This window comes from Petaurus breviceps, unplaced genomic scaffold (genome assembly GCF_028583685.1).
Source record: "Petaurus breviceps papuanus isolate PSGF00001 unplaced genomic scaffold, PetGlider_PUasm1.0 90537, whole genome shotgun sequence".
In the NCBI taxonomy this organism is placed as follows: domain Eukaryota; kingdom Metazoa; phylum Chordata; class Mammalia; order Diprotodontia; family Petauridae; genus Petaurus; species Petaurus breviceps.
The window spans coordinates 1215447-1235842 of NW_027187271.1; the positions used below are offsets into that span (position 1 = coordinate 1215447).

Consider the following 20396-nt stretch of genomic DNA (forward strand, 5'->3'; position numbering starts at 1 on the left):
TTCCACACTCAGAACTTAATGATCTTGATGATGCACTTAGGAGCAATATATGAAAGAGGCACCTGGCACCCAACCTTTGGCTTTCTAACCCTAGTTAAGGACCTTCTAGGTCTAATTTTTGTCACCTCCATGAGATACCTCCATGTCTTTTGTTTTTTATTAGAATTTCTTTCCTGTTAGAAAGCAGGGAACAGACATAAAGGCAAGTTGATAGGACTTCTCATGCCAGACCTCTAGCCTTATTTCCTTGGTCCATTCTTGTCTCCACAATTATCCCCATACTCTTCCTGGAGATACAGATACTGGTCATACACAAAAGACAATAGCTAGTAAAAACATTTATACAAGCAGATAGGCAACAGAAATTGAAGAAGTTATATAGATTAGAATTAACCAGAAAATACACAGAGGTAATGAGCTTTTCCACTAGAGCAAGATATCTCAGCTCAACTGAGAGAGAAACCTTGATCCCACCCAAGGGGAAATTCCCTGAAGTATCTATGGAGGCAAACTGAAAATCAGTAACATGTTAAGAAGTGGATCTAAAAAAGATCAAATGGCAGCATCAGCTAAAAAGAAGTTACTAAGATTAGAGTGGTACTGGAGGGGAAAAATAATAGTGTTCTTCGTCTGGAGTCTCAAAAGTTAGAGTAATATTCCCTGCTCTCTTTTCTTCCACACCTTCATCCCTCAACTTGACATCAAAGTTTTTTTGTCTTGTTCATCTCTATCTGGAGTCTTTCTCAAAGAAAGCCTGGAACCAAGTTTGTCTCTTTCAAAGAAGAAATGGAGAATTTGTTCAAACTCTCCAAAGTTCTTGCATTAACCCTGTCCCTCACATAGACATTCTCTCCAACAAGAAGGGTCTTATTCAAATGTTCCAGACTTGAAACTTGGATTATACCCGAGGGGGTGTAGCAGCAAGTACCCTAGCATACCCAGGATGGCTGCTAGCACAGGTTCTTAGATCTGCTTTTCTAAAGGAAAGCAAGTCAAAATGGGTTAACAATCTTACTTTAATCAATCAAACATATATCATTTACCTAGTTCAGGGGAAAAAGTCAGCATCCTGAACTTCAGAGAATGCAAACAGAATACAAAAAGAAGTTACAAACAGAGAAACAGATCAGCAGAGAGGGTTTCCAGCTGTCTGACCATACCTAGTTAGTACCAGAGAGGGAAGCACCAACATCTGGGTTTTCAAAGTCGGGGGGCTCAATGGCTGCCCAGAGTCTCATCTGGCTAAATCACATAATTCTTCCCAAAGTGAGCCCCAAAGCAAAACCTCACATCAGGATATATATAGCCTTCTCAGAGAATGTCACAACCTTCTTGACCCTCGGCCCAAACACAAAGTAACAAGGTGTGGGCATTCTTGAAAAAAACAAGCCTCCTGCCACAGCCTCCATGTGACCACATTCAGCCTGTTAGGGGGCAGAGTTTATTTTCAAATCAGGGAAGGTTCTCAGAGTCACATAAGCCTATCAAAGGGCCAAGGGGCAGGGAAGATCTTCAGATTCCCATTCCCATAACAGGGGGGCAGGAACTTCCTGGGACCCAGAGAGGAGCTCTTCCCAGTAACCAATTTACATTTGCAGGTAAAGTTGTCTCTTTTCTGCTCCTGACAAAATCCAATTTCTTGCAAAGATTTTACAGATTGAGGCTCTCTGAAGACATGAGGTTAGAGAATGATTAAGATCATTTGGGCAGGAAATAATGGGAGAACTTATGGACCTTAGATTGAAAAAAAGATTGGATTATAAAGGGATTTTTTTGAATTGAGATAATGAGGAAGCCACTCCAGACACAGGGCATTAAAAAAAAAATGGACCTTCCCTGGAGAACTCTCAACCCAGAGGCTTCACTCTCCTCTTCCCTCATTCCTCTGTTCTCCTTATTTGTCTCTGCCATATCTTATCTCTCTCTCTTTTTCACTCGAGCACACACACACACATATTGCACATGTGTGCATGCCTCATGGTAAACTCACCAGCAAAGTGAGTGACAAGGAAATATAAGGCTTAAAAAAAGCACCAAAGTTTCAAGAAAGAGAAATTCAGTTAGAAACCTAGAGCACTAGCAAAAATATCAACAAAGTTGATACTAAAATTACAAGGTAAGATGAGTACCAAAATATCCAAAAGATTATAAACCTCTTTAAATAAATTTTGAAGCAAGTTGTTCCATAAAGTTTTAAGAGAGAATAAAAAATCTTGAGATAAATCATAAGGGAACAAAATGGCAGAATTTAACAACTGCATAGGAGAAATAATTAGCATAATGAAACAACTTGATTCAAGTTTTGCTTTTTTTAGAATACCAGATTGAGAATACAAATATTCTGAAATGAAGGACAATTTGGAAAATGAAAAAGGAAAGCAAAAAAGGATTAATGTTAAAAGAATACATGATCTCAGGGCAGCTAGGTGGCACAGTGAATAGAGCAACAACCCTGGAGTCAGGAAGACCTGAGTTCAAATTTGATCTCAGACACTTAACACTTAACACTAGCCGTGTGGCCTTGGGCAAGTCACTTAACCCCAATTGCCCTGCCTTCCCTCCTGCAAAAAAAAAAAAAAAGAATAGGGGCAGCCAGGTAGCACAGCGAGTAAGAGCACCAGCTCCAGTGTTGGGATGACCTGGAGATTGAATCCCGGGCTCAGACACTCAGCACCACACCCAGAAATAACTGGCTGTGTAACCTTGAGCAAGTTACTTAACCTTGCTTAAAATTGCTTAAAAAAGAAAAAAAGAATACATGATCTCCATATAAGCAAAAGTCAATCGTCCTGAAGACAGATTGCATAGCTACAATCTAAGAATCATAGTCTTCCACAACATGACAAGTCAAAAAATCTGAACACCATAATGTAAGAAATAATACACAATATAAGAAAATGTCTAGTAATTCTGAATACAGAAAACAAAGCACAGATCAAAAGAATCCTCAGATGACCTCTAGGAAAAATAACAGCATACCTTATGTTGCAAAATCCAAGACATTTAGTGGTTAAATTTGGTCATTTTGATGACAAAAAAAAATTCACAAGTAACAAAAAGGAAGATATTTATATATTAAGGAAAGGAAATTAAAATGTTCCAGTGTGTGTATGTGTGCACACGTGCACATGCATGCACATGCATGCATACATGGGTATGCAGTTGTGCTTAATCTTTTTTCTGGTTTCGATGAACATGACCTTCTTTGGACACTTATTCCCCCACACCCTTTCCTCCATGACTATATATTCTTCATTTTATACATCTTTTTTATGTAATAGTGTTTTCCTGCCCCTTCTTCCTCTTTTCTTTCCCAATGTAGTCCTTTGTCCTACCATTTTTATTTTCTCTTAAGACCATTTAAAAAAATAGAAAAAAAAACCCTACCCACAGACTCCCTGGCATTTGAACCTTTCTTCTCTATGACCCTTAATTAATTATGTTAGTTATTGTATGTTATACATGGTATAATAAGATATAGTATAATACAGCATAATATAATATATTGTACACAGACATATATAAAGTATAAACACTTTGTTCTCAAATGTTCTTTTAAAATTACATTTTCAATCACTATTTCAGTTATATTACACATTATTTATTATGTATTACATGTGTAAAATATAATTATGTTGTATTGTATTACATTATATTGCATTATATATTAGTGAAGACAATTGTTCCTTATCCTCCAATTAATATGTAAACACTTAATTCCCACATGTTGTTGTTCAGTTGTTTCAGTCTTGACTAACTCTTGATGACCCCATTTGGTGTTTTCTTGGCATAGATACTGGAGTGATTTGCCATTTCCTTCTCCAGCTCATTTTACAGATAAGAAAATAGAAACAGGGGTGGCCAGGTAGCACAGCAAGTAAGAGCACCGGCTCCAGTGTCGGGATGACCTGGGGATTGAATCCTGGGCTCAGACACTTAGCACCCACCCAGAAACACTTGGCCATGTAACCTTGAGCAAGTTACTTAACCCTGATTGCTTTTAAAAAAAAAAAGAAAATAGAAACAAACAGGGCTAAGTGACTTGCCCAGGGTCGCACAGCTACTGTCTAAGGCTGAATTTAAACTCAGGTTTTTCCAACTTCAGGCTCAGTGTTCTATCCACTGTACCACCCAGCTTCCTAATTATGTGGAAATCTTCATATAGTCCCTTTCAATTATATAAATATGTGTACCTTTTTGTTTCCTTTGACATCTGAATTCGTATTTCCAAGTGTCTACTCCATTCTAGTTATTTCCCCAGTAATGCTTGAAAATCTTCTGCCCCATTTCCCCCCTGCAGTATCATATTGTTTGTCAGATGGGTTGTCCTTGGTTCTAATTCTTTATTTCTTGCCTTTTGGAATATTGTATTCCAAACTCTCCTTTTATTTATGCTGGCGTTAGCTAAGTTTTGTGTAATCCTCACTGTGGCTCCTTGGTAGATACTCCTTTTTGATTGTTTGCAATATTTTTTTCTTTGACCTAGAAACTCTGGATTTTGATTTTGATGTTCTTGGGAATTTTCATTTTGGGGTTTCTTTCCAGAGGTGACTGGTAGATTTTTTATATTTTCATTTTGCCTTCTGGTTCTAAGAGTTCTAGACAGTTTTCATTTATAATTTCCTGAAATATGCCATCTATACCTTCTTTTCTGATAATGATTTTTGGAGTCTGCTAATTCTTAGGTTGTCAGTTAATTTCAATATTACATTTTAAATTTTTCTCTTTTTTTGTTGTTTTGATAGTTCTTCTTGTATTGTTGATAAATTGCTTTCTCTCTGACTCATTCTAATTTTCAAGGCATTCATTTCCTACCTTCTGTTCTAATGTGTCAGTCTTCCTTACATTTTCTCCCTTCTATCTTTTCTGTTTGATATCTCTTTTTTCATTTCCTCCAGGTACTCCTGCAGTACCTCTAGTCAAGGTATTTTTTTAATTGAGGCTTTACCTAGACTTGCTGTGGGATCACTATTCTCTTCAGGGGTTAGAGGACCCCCTGAGTATCTCTCAAAATAAGGTATTTCCTTATACTATTCACAGTTTTCTTTGGTTTGCTTGTGGGGGCCAGGAGTAGGATATCTGTGTTTAAGTCAAGATCCAGAACTGAATGATATGGCCATGGTCCATCCAATCAAGTATAGTGACCCAGACTAGGCCCCTACTTAAAGGGACTCTGGGGCTGTTTTGGTGCTGGGCTCTACCTAAGCACTCCCTCCTATCACATGACTGGAGGACGGCTCCCTATGGTAGGCTCCAATTCTTGTCCTTTCCCCTTGCTGCTGAATTCTGGGGTTATCCTTATGTTGGGCATCTTGTCACAGGTTCCAGGGACTGTTCAGGTTGGATTTTACCTAGGCTTTTTCTCCTGAAGTTTGGTTCAAGGCACTGTGCCATGTTGGATCCTGCCTCCAATATCCCAGGTTTGATCTCTCTGCTAAGATAGGGTTGGTTTCAAGCTTTTGGGACTGGCCTAGCCTCAGATTCTGTTTTTGAGAGTCCTGGGCTAGACCTGCCTAGAATACCCTGTATCTGTTACCTCTGAAGCAGGCTCAGGCAGTCAGTCAACAGTTTGGGAAAGGTTCAGGCTAAGCTATGATGTTCTTCAAAGTCAGGCAAGGAGTGCTATGCTTGACCATCCAGAATAGCCTAAAGTCATTCTCCTGAAACCCTGGCCTCAGGGAAGGCATAGACTTTTCTGCTCTTGGTCACTGTAGAGCTTGGGCCAGAAGTTCTGGAAATGCCTTGAAGTTCCACAGTCTGCTGCTTGTGCTTAGCTCTCTCCGCTTTTCTCTTTCAACATGCTGTGGCTTGTCAATCCCAGTATCTCAAAAGAATAGGGTTTCCTTTGTGCATTCCTAGTTTGGGTGGGGGTGTCCAGAAGCGATTCTTTCTTTGATCTAGTATATCTCTAAATAAGCCCAGGTAGAATGCTTGGGGGAGAGAGGGAGGATCTGCATCTAGCACAATAACATCTTCTAACCCTAACTCTCATAACTTTAAAGGGATTTAAAAGTTTTAAAAAATATCCAATAAAATGAAAGAAGGTAACAGATTGGGTAAAAAAAAAAAACCAACTACAATCTATTGCTTACAAGAAATACACTAGAAAGCAAAGACATACATTATCTAAAAATGAGAGTTTAGAACAAAATTTATTATGCATAAAGTGAGTACAAAAAAACAGGAGGGGCAATCATGTTATTAGACAAAGCAAAAATAAGAATTCACAATGTAATAAGATGAGGAAATTACACAATGCTTAAAAGAATCACAGAAGACAAACCATTCTAATATTAAACTCATATTTTCCTGGCATGGCATCTAAATTCAAAAAAGAAAAATTAAATACATTTCAAAAAGACATACATAGTAACACAACAATGGTAGAAGACTTTAATTTTTCTTTCTGAGTTGGACAAATCTAACAAAAATATAAACAAAAGGCAAAATTTCAAATTATAAATATATGGTAAAAATTGTAGCTAAAGGATTTATAACACTTTATGACGTGATCACAAAAGATACAAATATCACTTTTATTAAAATGGACCTTATCTGAAGTCATGAGAAAATGGCAAATAAATATGAAGAGGTGTAAATTTGCATGATTACATTATTTATAGACTGTAACATAATAAAAATAATTAAATAATAAATGCATCATTTACTAATCACAATGTAATAAAATTATATTGAATAAAGAACCTTTTAAAAAGTGTTAAAATTTATTAGAGACTGAATAATTTAATCCTAAATAAGTGGTTAATCAAAAAACAAATTATAGAACCAATACATCATTTCACCAAAGAAATAACAAAAATGAGACATTCTACCAAAATTATGAGAAGCAGCTAAAGCAATCCTTAGGGAAAAATTTATCTCTAAACACTTTGATCATCAAAAGAAAGAAAGAACAGATCAACAAATTTGACTTGCAACTAAAAAAAAATAACTAAAAAGCAACAATTAAAAGATGCACCAAAATACAAATTCTGAAAATCAAATGAGAGATTAGCAAAATTGAGAGAAAAAATAAAGTGATAAAACTGGAATTTAATTTTTTTAACAGTAAAATAGATAAACAATGAGCTGGTATAATTGTAAGAAAAGAAAGGAAAATCAAAGTGAGTATAAAAAAGGGAAAAGGAAAATTCATAGCAAATGGAGAAGTAAATTGTTATATTATTAGAAACTATTTTGCCCAATTATATGTCAATAAAATTGACACTTTAAATGATCAAATGATTTTCACAGAAATACAAAATGCAAAAACTGACAGAACAAGAAATAGAGAATTTAAATTACCCAAGCTCAGAAAAAGAAATTCAAAAAGTCTCAAAGAAGCACCAGAAGGATTACAAGCAAATTCTTTCAAATTTTTAAAGAACTCATTCCAATATTTAAACTGTTTGCAAAAATAATAGAAGAAAGGATTCTGTCAAATTCCTTGTAAGACACTAATTTGATTTTCATACATAAATGATGAAGAGACAAAACAGAAAGAAAATTTTAGACCAATATTCTTAATGAATGTTAATACAAACATTTTAAGTAAAATAATAAAATGTTAATACAAACATTTTAAGTAAAATAAAACTTCACCTACATATTAAAAAGATGTGTGACCCAACGACCATGTTGGATATATACCAATAACATAGGATGGTAACATAACAGAAATTACATGATTTTATCACTAGATACAGAAAAAACTTTTTAACAAAATTCAACACCTATTTCTGTTAAACAAACCCTAAGAAGCAAAGGAAACAATGTGAAATTAAGAAATCAGTGTGGCAAATAGTATCTGTCTAAAACCAAGAGGAAGCACAATAAGTAATAGATATAAATTAAAGGTCTTCTCAATAATATCAAAGGTAAAACAAAGAGGTCCATTATCACTACTATTATTTGCTATAGTGCTAGAAATGCTACCTGCAGCAATAAGACAAGAAATTGAGTGGTTAGGTATAGGCAAAATGAGGGGAAAAAAAGATTGCTTTTTAAAAAAGTTTTCAACATCTACTTTTATAAGATTTTGAGTTCCAAATTTTTTCTCCCTCCCTCCCCAAGATGTCAAGCAATCTGGTGTAAGCTATATATGTACAATCATATTAAACATATTTCCACATTAGTCATGTTGTGTGTGTGTGTGTGTGAGAGAGAGAGAGAGAGAGAGAGAGAGAGAGAGAGAGAGAGAGAGAGAGAGAGAGAGAGAGAGAGAATAGTATACTTCAATCTACATTCAGACTCCATAGTCTTTTCTCTGGATGTGGTAGCATTTTCCATCATGAATCTTTTGGAATTGTCTCAGATCATTGCATTTCTAAGAAGAGCTAAGTCTATCAAAGTTGATCATCACACAATGTTACTGTTACTGTGTACAATGTTCTCCTGGTTCTGCTCACTTCACTCAGCTTCAGTTAATGTAAGTCTTTCCAGGTTTTTCTGAAATCTGTCTGCTAATCATTATAATACAGTGGGAAGTTTTCAATTACAATTGCTTAAAATATAGTGTCCAGATTTTTTTTTTTTTTTGCTTTTTGGAGGGCAATTGGGGTTAAGTGACTTACCCAAGATCACACGGCTAGTTTGTGTGTGTGTGTGTGTGTGTTAAGTGTCTGAGGCTGGATTTGAACTCAGGTCCAACAGATTTTTTTTTAAAAAAACATGCTTTTCAGGAAGTTCAGTAATTCTTCAATTATCTCTCCTTGTCCTATTTTCCAGGTCAGTTGCTTTGGATAGCAGATATCTTTAACTTCTATTTTTTCAGTCTCTTGGTATTGATTTAATATTTCTTCTTTTACTAATATTTTTCCCAATTACATATAAAAACAATTTTTTGACATGAAGGTTTTTTTTTATTTTGAGTCCCAAATTCTCTTTCTCTCCTTTCCTTTTCCTCACACCCCTGAAATGGTAAGGAATCTGATATAGGTTATACATATGCAATCATGTAAAATATATTTCAATAATTTTCATTTTGTGAGAGAAAAGAAAGAAGGAAGCAAGTAGGAAAGAAGGAAGAAAATAGTATGTCTTGGTCTACATTAAGACTCCATCAGTTCTTTCTTTGGAGGTGGCTAGCATTTTTCATCATGAGTCCTTTGGAGTTGTCTCGGATCATTTTATTGCTGAGAAGAGCTAAGTCATTCACAGTTGTTCATCATACAATATTGCTGTTACTGTGTATAATGTTCTCCTGGTTCTGCTCACTTTATTCTGCATCAGCTCATGTCATCTCTGAAATCTGCATGTTCATCATGTCCTATAGCACAATAATATTCCATTACAATCACAAACCACAACTTGCTCAGTCATTCACCATTTGATGGGCATCCTCTCAATCTCCAATTCTTTGCCACCACAAAAAGAGATACTATAAATACCTTGTACAAATAGGTCTCTCTACCTCCCTTCTTTTTTAATCTTTGGGATACAGACCTAGTAGAGATATTGCTAGGTCAAAGCAAAGGGGCATAATTCCAAATTGTTTTCTAGAATGATTGGGTCAGTTCATAACTTCACCAACAGTGCAGTAGTGTCTCAATTTTCTACATCCCCTCCAACATTTGTCATTTTATTTTTCTGTCATATTAGCTAATCTGGTGGGTGTGAAGTGATACCTCAGAGCCTCTGGGCCTAGGCAGTCCTACCTCTTCTACCTTAATGAAGCACTTTTCTACTTCAATGATAATCATCTCACTGGTCAATGCCTGTTGCTACTTGTCAAGGCTTCCAAGATACCCACCCTGGAGCTTTCTCAGGGAAGACCTCCCCTCTTTCTCCAGTCCTGCTTGAGCTAGAAGGCAGTTGTGATGACCAGGGATTTGGGGTAGGTCTATTGTCCATGGCCTTCTGTTTAATTTTGTGCAGTTCTGAGGTAGAAGAAATCACTTAACTGTAGTTTATTAGGTTTCTTGGTTGTTATTCTGTCAAGTGCAGAACTTCAGTTTTGGTGATTGTTGTTGGGTTTTTTTTCCACCAGGTTAGATATATGGGAGTTTGGGACCTGTCTCTCTTTCAGGTAGCCATCTTAACAAAAATTGCTGTATATGTTGTTGATGTATATTTGGGTTATTCATCTTTGCTCTCTTATGTGCTGGTGTATATGCTGCATAATTCCAGCTGCCAACCCCAACTCTATTCCAACTAATTCCAAAAGGGACATTGAAATTCCAAATCCTGGTAGATTACTGGAGTTTATTTTATTTTACTTTTTTTGCTCCTCTGCCTAATCTGGAGAGAGACAGAATAATGGCATAGTATGGATGTTCTGCCAGGCAACCTGGATAGTTTATAATGAATTTGTGCAGGTGTGATAGTAATGGCAATTAAAGATTCCCCTGTATTGGCTTGGTTTTCAAATTGATTGTGTTAAAACCCAGAGTTTGTTAATCCCACCTGTGGGATGGGCTTGTTGATGTGAAAAGAAAGTCCTGAACTGGGAGGAGCTGGTGACGTAGATTTGGAGAGACAAGAGAGAGGCGGAAGATCTTTTTGGAAGCAGCACCTCGTGGAGAGAGAGAGAGAGACTAAGAGAATTTCTGGTGGCCGCTTTGAATTGCCCTGGACTTTTGAGACCTGCCCCCTGAGCTGCCAAGGACTGAGGAGACATGGCTGTTTTGCTGGTACTTTGTCTGTCTGTTTTGATGTTGTTTTGCCAGATTTGTCCACTGGTGAAAGACAGTCCTTTTGTTGAAGAAGTCCTGGAACCTGGCTGTTCGCTAAGAAGCCCTGAGACTGTCCTGCAGACAGAGAGTGAATACTGTCCACTGGTGAGGGACAGTGCTGTTGTTGCAGGGGTCTAGAGACTGTCCTGCAGACAGAATGAATACTGTCCACTGGTGAAGGACAGTGCTGTTGTTGCAGGGGTCTGGGAGCCTTTCTGTTGGTTCAGAAGCCCTGAAGAAGGATTTTCTTGTTGTATGTTTACAGAAATCCTGGGAGAGGGCTTTGCTAATGTGTTCAGGGGTTCTAGGACTGTTCTACAGACAGAGGATGAATTCATGAAGGGACTGGCAATGTATCTTATGGCCTTGCTAAGCCTTGTCTCCCCAGGAACTAAGATTGCTGAGAACTTGCCTCGTGTCAAGATGAAGAAAAGAGCTCCATTTGGGTATTAAGTGCTGTGTTTAAACTTGATGTAACTCTGGGGTAGATTCAATTGTGATCCAGGGGTGGGGAACTTTTGACTTTATGTTTGGAAACTAATCTACATTTGAGAAGAGGGGCTTTGTGGTGGACTTAATTAAGGTATAGCCTAGGGGTGGAGAAGTATTTAGAACAGAGACTTTGTAATTGATAGAATGATTGGAAGGTCCTGGGGTGGGGTAGTACTTGGAGATTATTTAATCACACTTAGTAAATGCTGTATTTTGAATGATGTCATGTTTTGATCTTCTCTGTTCTTGGTTTGTCACTGAATAAAATAGAGAGCACCTATGCTGGTATTTTGAACCTGGGAAGTTGCCTTCTTTTGGCATTACATTACAGCAGGGGTTGGGGTGTAATGCCATGCATAGAAGCTTTCCAGAAGTGCTGCTACTGTGAACAGCTTTTTTAAAGTTCTGATTACTCAGTATAGTGATCACTCTATTCCATAACAAAAGCAAAATATCCATGGAAAATCAAGGCACAGCATAATTCAAAATACAGCATTCACCATATTTCAACTTATCACAGAAAATCACAATATAATATTCACAACATAGTCTCAAAGTAAAAGAGTCACTCTTATGTTAATTCAATCAGTCACAAAATAGTCACTCTTAAGTTACTTCAATTAGTTACTTATCAGTAGTATCAAAGTACACAGTCAAAGTCTTCCACTCTTGGGGCAAAGTCTTGATTAACTCAATCAGTCACTAATCAGTAACAATAGTCAAAGTATTCAAAGTACAATCAGTCAGTTATTCAGCAAAGTCTTACTAAGTATCATACACAAAACCCTCCACCCTTTAGGTCACTAGTAAACTATAATTCCATAATTACTCAGTACCCAAGGAGAGGTCTTTTCTTCATCTTGACTTGGGGCCTGTTCTCAGATTCCCTGGATCCCCTTCCATGGTCCCAGATTCTACCTGGATTCAATGGCAAGCTTCCAGTTCCTTGACCAGCTGTCTGGGCAGGTCCTGCTCCACACTGAAGTTCACAGGGTCTGGTCCATGTCAGCTCCTTCACCATTTCTGCTCCAAGGAATTCAAGGCCTCAACCAAGCCACAAACAAAGTCTCAGCATCCTGGTCATGCTTCAGACACCTGGGCTCCTGGCTCCTGAGCTCCTGGCTCCGGGGCTCCTAGCTCCGGATTCTGGCCTCCTGGCTCCTGGCTCTGGGCTCCTGTTCAGAAGAAGCTCCACCACCACAAGTTCTCAGGACTCAGTTCTTCATTCTTCTGTAGCTGTTCTGCCACCAGATCTCAGTCTGGAGGAAATTCTGACTGTGCCTCTCTGGGGCTTTTCTTAAATACACAATATTACCTCTTCACTTCCTTTAGTCAACCCCTTCCTGGTCATACCTTCTGTTTCACCAATCAGAGGCTTGATCAGTTACTAAGTGTAAAGTACCTGCTACTTTTGCCAACACAAAAGGGATCTTCAAGTTCAAAATTACATTACCATTACATGGGGTGAGGGTGGAGGGGGCACATAGAGACAGGTGGATAGCATATGCAGAGAATAGTGTTAAATTTGTCCAGGCTCCACCAAGACAGTTAGCATCTTTGTCCACCAGAGGGAGAAAGGACAGCAATGACCAGAGTGAGAAACAAATCCTATACTTAATGAACTTTAACCCTGCCAAGAATACCTCCTTCTTTCCACTTTCTTTATTATTTATTCCCTTTCCTTTTTTTTATCAGAGAAGAAGTTTGAGTCCAAAGTTATCTGCTTCTACTTAAAGTTGTTTCTTACTATTTCAATAATACTTTAAGTCCTATTTTCTTTAGTTAAAGAATGAGATTAATAGGGACGGCTAGGTGGCGCAGTGAATAGAGCACCGGCCCTGGAGTCAGAAGGACCTGAGTTCAAATCCAGCCTCAAACATTTAACACACAAAAAAAACTAGCCTTGTGACCTTGAGCAAGTCACTTAACCCCAATTGCCCTACCTTCCCCCCTCCAAAAAAAAAAAAAGAATGAGATCAATTTCATTTGTTCTGTACATAATTAATTGCATTCATAGATTGAAAACGGGACTGTTGAATTATGCAGAATTTAATTGGCTAGGAAATATCCCTTTCAGTTTAGTATTAGAGATGGGTTGGGGGGGGTGAGGAGGAGGAAAGGGTTGATGAGCTGTTATAATTTTATTAATAGCCCATATTAAGAATCTGCACCAAAAAAAAAAATTTAAAAACAACAACAACCAGTTCTCCAAATCAGTAGAGGAAGGAATCTCAGTGGATTCCGGCCATTGCTTCTGAATGTAACCAAGTCTTTCTTCCTCACTTTACCAGGTCAATTGAACACGGACACCGGGAGGGCTAATTTCCAGAGAGAAAAAGAATGTGAAAAAAAAGATCTGTAGCTAGCAAAGAGGTTCACCAAAAGGCAAATCCCTAGATGGGGACAAGCATGATTCTGGAGGATTTGGCTCCCCCTACTCCCAGAAAGGAAGAAGTGAAAAGTATCACTTAGTCAGCTATCACAGGAGGTTAAAAGAAGAGAGTCCAGAGCAATGGTAGTAGACTATAATTCAATCATGTACTATCTTTTATTGTTAGTTAATTTGTTTTTCCATGCCAACTATTGATAGCATCAAACATATATGTCATTTGTATTATCCTGTTGATTTATTAAATGGGAAAAAAAACGCAACCTGGAGTCAGAGCACTTGAATTCTGAGAGATAAAGTATAAGGAATTGGAAGGGTGGGTTCTCCCTCTTTGCCTTCATCTCTTAAGATTCCTAGCTTTCTTCAGGATTCAGCTCAAATGATATCTTAGTGCAGGAAGACTTCCCCTCAGAAGTTACTTTGTGTTATTATTATTCATAATTGTTATTAATATTATGTGTATATCTGTTTATGAATATGTTGTCTCCATTCAAATGTAAGTTCTTTGAAGGCAAGGATTGTTTTCCTTTGTACCCCTAGGGCTTAGAATAGTGCCTGACACATACAATAGATGCTTGTTTGACTAACGGATTGATTCCTATAACATTTCCCTACTGGGCCAGCAGAGGACAGCATTGCACAGGGGACTTGGCTAACCATTGTGGGAATTCAAGACAGTATCCTTTTACTTCACTGTTTCATTACCCTTCACTCACCTCCTCCATCCCATTTCCCATTACTTCTTAAACTCGTCTTTGGGGGATTTCTAAACATCTTTTCCACTTAGGTATTTGTAGGACTGATCTCTTTCATTTTTAAAAAGAAAACAGGTACAGTCAATGAGTTGGACAGTATTTGTCCCCAAGCCCCAATACTTGGATCCAATTTGGTGGTATCATCTGACTGGGTAGCTGAGAATCTCACTTCTGGGTAGGGTTTCAAGGATTACCCAAGGTTAAATAAGGTAGGAACCAAGAATAAAAGCGTTTACTTCTCCCCTTTCTGTTGAAGGCCTATGGATGGTAAATCTACTGTCAGACAAAATTACTGTATTGGTTGGTTTTGCTCATCTTATTTTTTCCCCTTTATCTTTGTTACAAGAGAAGATTCACTGGGTAGGGGAGCAGAGAAGAAAACATTTGGAATTGAATGTGACATAATGACTACAAAAGTATAAATGGATAGAACAAAAAAGTTTATAAGAATCAAGCTTAGCCTTCAGAGAAGAAATAAGAAAATACACCTTCCTCCCTTCTTTGCAGAGACTGGGGATTATGGGTAATGGAATACTGTATACATTGTCAGATATTGATGTGTTGGTTAGTTTTGCTAAACTATTTTTTTTTCTTTATTATCTATCACAAGTGATGCCTTGGTGGGAAGAGAAAGGGGTAGAGAGCTATTTGGAAATGAAGGTGATATAAAAAAGAAAAATAATGAAATTTAACATTTAAAAGCATTCTTTCATATATATTTATATTATATAACAGCAAAAGGCATCGATACAGCTTACAAAGAGAATACAGGGAATTTGAGGGAGGATAGGTGGAGGAGTGAATATGGAAAGAATTGGGTACTGAGGGGTTGTATTCCAAAGCCTCTTCTCCATCATGCCTGAAGGGAAAATTAGATGTTAGGGGGCAAGAGAAAAACACCAGCTAGGAAACCAAATTCTGGATTAAATTAGACATAGGGAAACTGAGGTAGCTAATATAACTTGATACTAGGATACTTGGGTTCTAGAATGGTGGCAGAGATTAGAGGTAGAGCCAAAGTCTGAGGTCCAGGGAGAAGAAGCAAGGAGGGAAGTGTCTCATTGCCTTGAATTGGGAGCTGCCTCCCTTGGTGGGTGCTTTTCTAGTCACATGTTAGTGTTCTTCCCACCCCTTCATTCCCTTTAAAGGCTTCTCCTGCGAGAAATTGGCAGCTCCTGCCTGGGGTTACTTTGAGTAGAGACAGGTTATTGACCAACAGCGGTTGAGTCTATGGCTTCAGGCCCAATAAGGTCAAGAAGTCAAGCAGTCCGGATGAGGCAGCACGTAGGGCCTGACCCTTGTAACCTCCATGCTTCCCAGGGCTGTAGGCCAGGCCAGGACCCAGAGAATGGAGGAGGGAAACAGTTTATTTATTTTTTTTTAAGTCAGGATCAAAGGGGAAAACAGAAAAGCCAAGATACGTTTGGTGTTTTTCATTCTTGGCAGTTAGGTTCTTAAACATTAAAAATAGAGACAAAAACCCAAAAAAATTGGATACCAATGAGACCAGGGACACCCCTATCTGGGAACCCATTCTATCTCTGCCGTTCTTCCGCCCCTACATCAAGCTATTAGTCTTTGGCCAACACATGAATCAGCCAGGCCTGGGGAACAGGTTATTTGCCTCCTAAGCTCCTGAATGCTTCTTCCCTGGTCTGTGGCTCCAGATAGGAGCAGTCTTCCTCCACACTTCTATGGTGGCATCATTGTGTCTTCAAGATGAATTAAGGTATTTTCCTCTCATGGCTTGATTTAGAGCTAGATTCCTCCAGTTCACAGTTCTCTGTCTTGGCATTGTGATAGCCCTGGAACTCAGAGTTGAATATCAGTTTCAGGCATCTTCATTGGCACCGCCATGTCCATGAGCTAGCTGGCACTGATTGCTTCATCCCCCTGGAGAGTGCTGGTAGCAGTGATGGCACAGACAGACCCGAGCAGTATCATTGAGTAGGGTGGGTTGGTGGATGTGCCTAAGATGGAGGTGGGGGAGCAGCTAGTCACCTCTCCTCTCTTTGGCAGGCTTCCCTCAAAAACAGCTTGAGCTTTCCCCGTAGGAAATTCGAGTAGATTCGAAAAAGTTTGTCCATGGTTCCAACAGTGAAAGTACGGAATGGAACTGCTGTTGGGACATCTGGAACAAAGACAGCTTCTTCCTGGCAAGGAGAGAAAAAAAGTTTAGTGAACTGCCTGCATCCTAAAAATGAAAAAATTACTGGGGCAGAATTGGAACTTTGGTCTACTATTGGGAGGTCAACTGGGAGCAGAGATTTTCTCCCCGTTTCATGGAGGGAAGAAATAAAGGCCCAGAGGTGAGTTTTCCAAATTTCATGTTTCCAATGAAGTTTGTTCCCAATCCTCCTGATTCCTGGTGACTTCACCAAACTACCCTTACCTGTACTCCCAGTCCTCGAAGCAGGAATCTGAGACTTCTCAAGCTGCTGACAGCTTTGTCCACAAAGAGCTTTAGAGCTACTGGTGTCTGGGAGGAGTTGACCAGCAAGGCCTGCCCTTTTAGAACAGCTTCAGAGAGCAGGGTCAGCCCCTGCCAGACCTCCCCTGCCTTCTGTCCCACCTAAAGAGAAATAAGAGAGTCAGCATAACCTAAGGTTATTTTCATCTCCTCCATCAGTAGCTTTGGCCTCCTCTCTGCCCTTGCCTTATCTCTGTCTCAACATGGCAGCATTTTTTTCCTTGGCCTCTCTTTCTTTTTCTTCCCTGTCAGCATCTTTATCTCTTCTCTTGCATGTATCTTGAATCTCTTCCACCAGTTCCTTTATATCGGCAACCATTTAAGACTCCATATTGCTCTTTCCCATCAAGGCTAAACTTATTGAAAAAGTTGTTTACATAGAGTTCCCCAACTTCCTTACTACCCACTGTCTCCTCAATGCCCTGCAATCTTGCTTCTGCTCCTACTACTCTTCGAAACTACCTTTGCAAAGGTCAGCAATGACTTACTAATCACCAAATCCAAAGGTCTTTCTCGAATCCTCATTCTTTTTGACTTCTTAGTTTTAGACCCAGTTGACTTCTACCAGATAATATTTCCTTACTTGGCTTCAGAGACACCACACGCTTGGTTTTCCTCCTAGATTTTTTTGTGAGCTCTCTCTCTCTCTCTCTCTCTCTCTCTCTCTCTCTTTCTCTGTCTCAGTGGAAGGACATACTCATCCTTACCCTCTTCCTGAATCCTTAATGTGAATATTTTCCCAAGGATTTGTCCCCAGGTCTCCTCTCCTCTTCTTTACTTTTCCCATTCAGTCTTCTCTTTCCCTTGGTAGTGTCATTAAATACCACAGGTTCAACTACCACCTCCATGCATATGACTCCCCAGTTTTTATCTCCAGCTCTGACTTTCTGGAGCTTTTTAGAGGATGAACATCCTCAACTCTCTACAGGAAATCTCTATTTTAATGTCCTAACAATCTTTCAAACTCAATTTATCCAAAATGGAACTTCTCTTTCTCTAAATTTTCTCTATTTGACTTCAGTATTTCTTTCTGTAATACTATCTTTGTAGTTCTTGGAGTTATCCTTCACTCTTCATACTCCCTCATCTCTCAGATTTAGTCGGTTACAAAGTCCTAAAAATTCCTTTCACAGTCATTTCTTCCTCTCTATTCCCACAGCCTCATTTACTACAGAAAGTACAATTCCTTATTATCACACCTCCTGGCCTACTCCAGCTCAATCCTTACACTACCCAACAATAAACGAATAAATCCTTTTTTGTCTTTATTGCCATTCCTTTACTGCCTCCCCCCCCCCCCATGTCCTTTTAAAAAACAAACAAAACCCTGAGGTTATTTCTGCCAGTCAACAAGCAAGAAAACACAGTCTTACCTCCATCTTCTTCCAGATGTGGAAGTTCACTCTGGTATCAGGGACTGTGATATTCTCACCCAGGCTGCAATCTTCCATGCAGGCTACCTAAAATACCCCAATCCCCAATGCAACAGTTCAGGGTTTTCAGGTTCTTATCCAGTTTAACAATGGCTCCCTGGTCCATCATAGGGTCAGAGATCTGGAAGGAACCTTAGAGGTAATCTAGTCCAACTCCTTCACGTTACCGATAAGGTAACTGAGATCCCGGGCAGATTAAATGACTAGCACAAAGTCAACCGGGGAATAAGGATCAGAGCTGAGAGTCAAACCCAGGTCCTGTTTGTCAAAGTAAGTCCTTAGTCAAACTAAGCTCCGCATGTTTCATTGTACTGAGTTCTCTGCCTCCCTTCCCTGCTACCTTTTGGAGGCTGGAATTATCATCAAGCTGAGTCAATAGATTATTAGTTACCCTACTTTTGGCAGAGAGTTTGTTCCAGTTGATGTCCAGACACCTGAAGTACTCTATTACTACTCTTTAATTCCTTACTGCCAGGCTTATGATCTGTTTCCCCAAATCCTCATCTGTTTCCTCTTGGAATCCAGGTAGCTTGTAGTAAATTCCCATACTAAGGTGGATTCTTTTTCTAACTCAGTTAATCTCCACCAAAATGCTCTCCACCATGCTCCCTACCTCCTGGTTCCTATTTTTTCTCACGTGAGTATAACATGATATATAGTGGCTATCTTCCACTCTACTATACACCCCCACCCCCATTTCCATACACGCTCTCCCTGCTTTATACAACTGCTTCTCTGAAGGTATCTGACCACCAGTTATAATGGTCTTGTCTAGCCTTGGGTGGAGGACTGGGAGGAATTCCAGGATTGGTGGGCTAGGAAGTGAACTTTGGGTTCAACAATTCAACAAATATTTATTAAGCAACTACTATTCAAAAGGGCTTGGACTGTGTTTCCCCTGGGGTGGGGCCTTACCGTAGCATTCTGTGCCTCTTTGGCTTCGAGGATGTACCTCTCCAGGATGTGGCTATCACAGAAGGGGGATTGTGGAGATCCCAACACCGAGACTCCAAGGTGAAACAGCAGCAACTGCAGCAAAACAAGGAACTCTGGAGGAGAGAAAAAGCAAAGCTGAATGTGAGATAGAAAGTGGCTATGGGAGGAAGGATGAAAGAGAAAATCTTAGAGCTGGAAGAGACCATCAAGATCATTTAGTCTAACCCTTCATTTTACAGAAGAGGAAACTGAGGCCAAGATGGTTAAGCGACAGGTTAGAAAGGTGGTATCAGAACTCAGATTTCATCCCCTGGCTCCAGATCCAGTCTTTCCACTACATTAACACTTCCTTTGATAAGGAATTGCTTTGAGAGAACAATTTAGCATCCAATGGTATTGCCCCCTAACCCCGACATATATGCACACTGCCATCCAAAAATGCAAACGTTCACTTCCCAGTCTTACATCCATATACCTTCCCATTCACACCTCCCACTCCAGTGAACCCTAAGCATTCTGCTCTCCAGCCTGCTTTGGGATACCCTTTCAGCTAGATCCCAGTTCCAACTCTGCTGTGTCTCCCAGAAGCTGGCCACTCCAGTCCTGCTTTCTCCCTATGAACTGAAATGTCCTGCTCCCTCAGGCAAGGGGGCTGGTTGCATGTGCCCTACAGTGGAGATTCCCTTTCCTCTCCATCTGCACGTGGAGTCCTGCCCCATCTGCTCCCCCTCCCCCTTCCGGGGTCCTTGGCAAATCCGTGGTCCTTGAACCCAGTCACCTCCCTGTCAATAGCCCCAGCACCAAATCCTTCCCCAAACAAGTGACCTAAAAGAGAATTGTAACCTGCCCAGCCCATACTAGCCACTAACCCTGAATGCCTGCCCCCCCGCTTCTGAGAGGTTGGGATTACTCACCATGAACCCCCATCTCCATTCCTGTGAGCCACGACACCCTTAGAGACCAGGAGCCTGGCCTGTCCCCATGCAGGGAGCCCTCATTTTGGGAGGGTCAGATCCCAACCCCAGGAGAGTTACTACCCAGAAAGAATATGTGTCAGATTGAAGACTTCTGGGAAGCCAGGGATTTCAATAGGTGAGCAAACCCAGAAAGGTGTCTTCCTAAACCTGGGTAAAGGAATCCCCCCTCCCCCCTCCCAAAAAAAAAAAAAATCCGCCCCGGGGGGCACAAAAAGCCGCCGCCGGGGGGCTAGCCCTTGGGACACTGCTGCTGCCTGCAGGCTGGGGGTCG

The 20396-nt window shown here is 39.7% G+C and overlaps 1 protein-coding gene across 1 annotated transcript in view; it reads right to left on the reverse strand.

The window, feature by feature from the left end:
• Window positions 1-16306: 16306 nt before the first annotated feature.
• The window catches only part of EPO (erythropoietin), a 12395-nt gene continuing 8305 nt past the window's right edge, over window positions 16307-20396 (reverse strand). Inside the window, exons 2-5 of the mRNA XM_069063131.1 lie at window positions 19128-19259; window positions 18153-18239; window positions 16702-16881; window positions 16307-16462 (exon numbers count right to left, since the gene is read on the reverse strand). Of these exons, the coding sequence (XP_068919232.1) occupies window positions 16307-16462; window positions 16702-16881; window positions 18153-18239; window positions 19128-19259 (555 nt within the window). The remainder of the gene's footprint in view (window positions 16463-16701; window positions 16882-18152; window positions 18240-19127; window positions 19260-20396) is intronic.